Source organism: Myotis davidii, unplaced genomic scaffold, assembly GCF_000327345.1.
Source record: "Myotis davidii unplaced genomic scaffold, ASM32734v1 scaffold208, whole genome shotgun sequence".
Taxonomy (NCBI): Eukaryota; Metazoa; Chordata; class Mammalia; order Chiroptera; family Vespertilionidae; genus Myotis; species Myotis davidii.
The window spans coordinates 1,247,746-1,253,128 of record NW_006299706.1 but is presented as its reverse complement, the minus strand read 5'-3'; the positions used below and the strand labels follow the sequence as shown (position 1 = coordinate 1,253,128).

Genomic DNA, 5,383 nt, shown 5'->3' with positions numbered 1-5,383 from the left:
CAGCTGGCGTTAGAGGCAGCAGTTGCCCGGGCGGCGGGCGAGGGCGGGGGGCTAGGGCGGTGGCCAGATGCGCTTTGACGCAATATTTCCTCCCCGCCGGGAGAGGGCGCCACGTAAGGCGCCGAGAGGGAGCAGGAGGAGGACTCGGGGAAAGCTAGCCCGCGCCGGGAGCTGACGCATGCGCACAGGCCACAGCGCCCGTTCACTCCCGTCTTTCTGGGCCAGGGGCATCTGTCGGACCCACCGGAGGGCGTGATGGGTAACTGGGGCGGCGGGATACCCCGGACAAACCAGTTGGGGTTGGAGTTGGGGTCGACCCGCTTTCCTGGTCCTCTCCCCGCAGAGCTGACGTGTCCTGGGTTCCCGGGGGCGGGCCAGTTTGCACGGGACCGGAGGGTGCCGCGCGTCCGGGGCTGAGACTTTTCTAGGGGGTCGTGGTGCAGTGTGGGGAGTCGGGGAGCATGCACCCCATGTCTCACACAGCTCTGCCCCGCTCCTTAATTCCCGCAACCCAGGCCTTTAATAACCTGGAGAATCTGGTCTTTGGCAAAGGATTCCAAGCAAAGATCTTCCCGGAGAGTAAGTAAAAATTGGGGGTTGAGAATTTGAACCCCCCCCCACACACACACACACACCTGAGTTTCCAGGCGCTTAGAAGGTAATGGTTGTTCAGGAGAAGGAAGTAGGTGAATACGGCTGTGGGAACAGATCACACCTTTGGATCCAGCACTTTAGCTCCTGGGATTGGAGCTGGAAAAGAAGGCCTCCGAAAGCAAGAAACTCGGTTGCCTTATGGCTAGTTCCCCGGGAATGTTTGAGGGGCACAGGCACGTGTGCACCCGTTTTGCATCCATCCATGTAGTGGGGGTGGGGAGTGTGTGTGTGGGGGGCGTTCCTTGTTCCCACCAGAAGCAGCAGCGAGAAGGACCGAGTTCTCGAGGGTCCTGGTGTGAAGGTGACCCAGTGTTAGTGAAGTCTATCCGAGATGATTGTGCAGAGCCTAAGTGTTAGACACACCAAGCTTCTATGTGAGCAGGGGTCCTGACCAAATTAGAGTAACGTTTAGGTGGCTTCCTGTTTGAAATGACCCTTGTTACTGCTCATGCAATCGAGATTTGATGTGATTTGGTTATTTATGGAGAATTAAGTTCATAAAGCAAATTAGGTATCAAGGCCAGATCACACCAAGAATGAGCATGCTCAGAAATTGCCCACAGAGGCCCTGCCCCTTCCTGTGGCAGCACAGATGCTGGGGCAGCCAAGGCAGTGGGGGCAGGCGTGGGAAGGGGGGTTCCCTTCTCACCACCCCGCCCTGATGCCTTTGCTGGGGCCGCCCACCAGCTGTTTGTCCTCTGCCCTCACTGCCTCATGAAGCCACCGTTGTGTTGGTCCTCCGTGGTCCCGTGGACCTAGTGGTAGAGAAATATGGCTCCTCACACCTTTCTGCAGGAGAACTTTTTTTTCTGCAGGAGAACTTCTTGATGAAAGGAAAACCCCAGATTCATAGTTTGGTGAACTCTTTGAAAAGTACATGAAAGATGAAAAGATTGTGCCAGTTGAGATAACTATCTGGTTTTTTTTTTTTTTTTTAAAGAACTCCAAGTTGCCTGGCCAGCATGGCTCAGCATGGAGATTCGATTCCCCATCAGGGCACATGCCCAGGTTGCTGGCTTGATCCCCAGTAGAGGGCGTGCAGGAAGCAGCTGATCAATGATTCTCATCAGTGATGTTTCTATCTCTCCCTCTCCCTTTCTCTCTGAAATTATTTTAAAAAAATAAAAAAGGAACCCAACTTTAAATAAATATATATGTTTTTATTGATTTCAGAGAGAGGAAGGGAGAGGGAGAGATAGAAGCAATGATGAGAGAGAATTATCCATGGGCTTCCCCCTGCGTGCCCCCCATTGTGCTGGAACTGTGACCTCCTGGTTTATGGATGGATGCTCAACCACTGAGCCACATCTGCCCAGGTTAACCATCAGCTTTTTTTTTAAAAATATATTTTATTGATTTTTTTACAGAGAGGAAGAGGGAGGGATAGAGAGTCAGAAACATCAGTGAGAGAGAAACATTTTTCATCTGCCTCCTGCACACCGCCCACTGGGGATGTGCTCACAACCAAGGTACATGCTCTTGACTGGAATCGAACCTGGAACCTTTTAGTCTGTAGGCCGATGCTCTATCCACTGAGCCAAACTGGTTAGGGCTAGCTATAAGCTTTTTAACGAGGGAGTGGATCAGACAGTGCCTGCCCATGCTCAGAAGAATAAATCCTTGATTGATGGGTTTCCCAGAAATCAGATAACCTTCAAAGTTGGAACAAGACCATAGATGGGAAGGCAGATTTGTTTTATTTAAAGTTTAAATTTATTTATTCATTTTAGAGAGAGAGGAAAGGAGAGAGAAACATTGATTTGTTGTTCCACTTATGCATTCATTGGTTGGTCCTGGTATGTGCCCTGAACCCTTTGCAAACCTGGAGGATGCTCTTACCAGCTGAGCTGCCCGCCAGGGATAAGCAGATTTCTTTAAGGAGATTTAAAAACCACTGTACTTGGGTCAGAAAACCATATATCTTATAAGTGTTTTTGAAAAATTGACAGCACATGCGATCTCGTGTGAAGCCCTCTAGGTCTTGCTCTCCACCGAGCCCTGTTGCGAGCGAGAGCTCCTTCTGTCCAGCAGTCCCAGGGCTTCTCCCTGTTAGATGTTGTTTCCATGTGAATTGTCTTCATTTACTAAAAAGAAACCTTGTTGTGGGGCAGGGTTCTTGCCCCTCTTTTCCCACCGGGCAGGTGGGTTTTCTTGCTTTCTGCCCCCCTCCCCCATTTCTCTCCAGTCCCCTAGCCCCTGAGCCTGCCCTGCCCTCATGGAGGTGTGTATCCAAACACTCTGCCCCATCCCATGTCCAGGGAGTGAGGCCCTCAGCGTCCACCACTGGCCAGTTTAATGACTCGATCCCCATTGGCTGGCTTCTCTTGAGAGGCCTTGACCCTCTTCCCAGAGAGGGAGCGAGCGTGCCCTTTAGACTCTGTTATCACTGTTGCTTTTCCCTGGAAGGAAGCCAGGATGGGGACGTTGGGTGATAGCTGGGGCAGAGCAGGTGCTGAGCATGCATCTGCCTCCATGGCCTGGGCATCAGCAGGGCCATCTGCATTTTTCCGCTGTCGTCAGGCCACATCCCTCTAAGCAGGTTCCCCAAGATTCGAAGGCCCTTCGGGGAAGGCATTTACAGGGCAGGTTGGCGCCAACCTCAGCCCTCCACCCAGCTATCTTCTCGTGTCCTAGTTGCAGGCTGCCTGTACCTGACTACCAATTAACCCTGGCGTGTACCTAGTATTCGGAATACTAGACATATGAATGCCGGCATTTCCATTCTGATCTCTACCCCCTTGTGCTCTCTTGCCTCCCCAGTTCTCTTCTGCCTCCTGTTGGCTCTTTTTGCATCTGGCCTCATCCATCGAGTCTGTGTCACCACCTGGTAAGTGCCTGCCCGCTGGGTAAGGGGAACAGTATCCTGTCCCTCGGGCCTGGACCGCCCTTTGATGGCTCCACCCTTCCCCATATTTCCCTCCCCCTCCCTTCCCCATATTTCCCTCCCCCTCCCCATTTTCTTAAACCTGAGCCCGGATTGTTCTGATGCTGGTGTCTGTCCTGGGAGGCACCAGGCTGGCAGCAGGCCCGTTGATGCTGGGACCTTTTCGTCTCTGCCCTGTAGCTTCATCTTCTCCATGGTTGGTCTGTACTACATCAACAAGATCTCCTCCACGCTGTATCAGGCAACCACTCCAGTCCTCACACCAGCCAAGGTCACTGGCAAGAGCAAAAAGAGAAACTGACCCTGACCACCAATAAAGTTGATTGTTTGTAGCTCTGTGAGTCGTGATAAGCTGCGGCCCTCTTTTGCCAATGCCTACCTGAGTGTACAGAACGTGAGGGCACATGGGTACCTGCTGTTTCAGACCTTAAGGATGGTAAGGCTCATTTTTACCAAATTTTATAGAGTGCCATCAGTGGCCAGGTGCTTTGCCAGGCACTGGAGTGGCATATGCTGTGTTTCATCGTGGAGGAAAAGTGCGCCAATAATCTGCAGTCTGGACCTCTGAGAAAAGGGGTAAAGGCGGCAGTGCAGGGAGGCCTGTCAGAACTGGAATAGCCCTGGCCGGTGTGGCTCAGTGGATAGAGCATGGGCCCGCGGACTGAAGGGTCCTGGGTTCAGTTCTGGTCAAGGGCACGTACCTTGGTTGTAGGTTCCCTGGCCTTGGGCGGGGTGTGTGCAGGAGGGTGTGTGCAATTGATGCGTTTCTCTCGCATCGATCTTTCTCTCCCTCTTCCACTCTCTCTAAAAATCAACAGAAAAATATCCTCGGGTGAGGATTAACAAAAAACCCTTGTTCTGGTGCCTTCGTTTTTCTTCTCTGTTTAGTAGCCAAGGGATTAGGAACTTCCTAATTTGTAGCCGAGTATGTAAAACAATAGGGACAAGGCCGTCCACCTTGGAAACCGCCCCCCCCCCACCATAGAAATGAAAGGAGGGCTTCTTGGGTTCCACTCTGTCTGCGCTGCCGCGAGAACGCCGTGTCCAGAGAGCCTGTCCTTGGGCAGGAGGCGCACTCTGGGCGGAGTGGCTCTAGGGGTGCACAGTGCCCTGGTCAGTACTGTGTTCTCTGCAGTGCCTGGTTGGGGTGGTGAAAGAACCTGCCCTTCCAGGACATAAACCCTGTGCATGGGATGTGCATGGGGAGGAAGACCCAGTGAAGATGAAGAAGTGAGTCAGAGAACTGGTCAAGGACTAGAGCCACCCCCACCCCAACCTCCCTCCTCCAATTAGAGGCCCAGACCCTTTCTCCAGTCCCTGGGCTGAGGGAGTGCTATGCAGTTTACCCAGAATGCCTGCAGAGGGCGCCGTGAGCTCACGTCTCCAGGAGACGAGCCACAATCCCCGTGGCGAGCCCACCCGGAGGGCTGGGGAGGGTTGCTGCTGGGCCTCCTGTGGAAGCCAACCTTCATGGAGGACCCAAAGGCTAGCTCACTCGGGAGGGCTGAAGCCGGGATCAAGTCCTTGCTCCCCGAGGCTGGGAGCCAAGGCAGAGCTCAATGGAGACGCGAGCCTCCCTGAGGGGATGGCGGCTCTAGGCTGCAGCTCACCTGCTGATGGTCGGGGGTTGCAGTAGGGGCCCTGCACCTAGGAGGTGGCTGGGCTGCGTCTGGGTCTCACTCTGTCACACACTGATTTTGTCCGGCCCTGGGGTGGGAGCAGTGGGCAGAGGGCCAGGTGCCAGCCAGGTGAGCATAGACACGGCCGGAGTATCTGGCCGCCTGAGGGCACCTTGCCTCCCAAGATGAGAGCTGGGGAGGGGCCAGGCCAGGGGAGGTGGGTGGG

At 53.9% G+C, this 5,383-nt stretch overlaps 1 protein-coding gene across 1 annotated transcript; it reads left to right on the top strand.

Moving 5' to 3' along the window:
• The first annotated feature begins 468 nt into the window (after positions 1-468).
• On the top strand, positions 469-3,870 carry KRTCAP2 (keratinocyte associated protein 2). The gene is made up of 3 exons (XM_006775766.2): positions 469-579; positions 3,415-3,481; positions 3,719-3,870. The coding sequence occupies exons 1-3, from the start codon at positions 471-473 to the stop codon at positions 3,837-3,839; spliced, it is 297 nt and encodes a 98-aa protein (XP_006775829.2). The 5' UTR covers positions 469-470; the 3' UTR covers positions 3,840-3,870.
• The last annotated feature ends 1,513 nt before the right edge of the window (positions 3,871-5,383 follow it).

Coding starts and splice junctions, on each gene's coding strand:
- KRTCAP2 (XM_006775766.2), top strand. CDS start 471: ATGTCTCACACAGCTCTGCCCCGCTCCTTAATTCCCGCAACCCAGGCC. Junction 580..3,414: donor AGCAAAGATCTTCCCGGAGA/GTAAGTAAAAAT, acceptor TTGCCTCCCCAG/TTCTCTTCTGCCTCCTGTTG. Junction 3,482..3,718: donor CGAGTCTGTGTCACCACCTG/GTAAGTGCCTGC, acceptor TCTGCCCTGTAG/CTTCATCTTCTCCATGGTTG.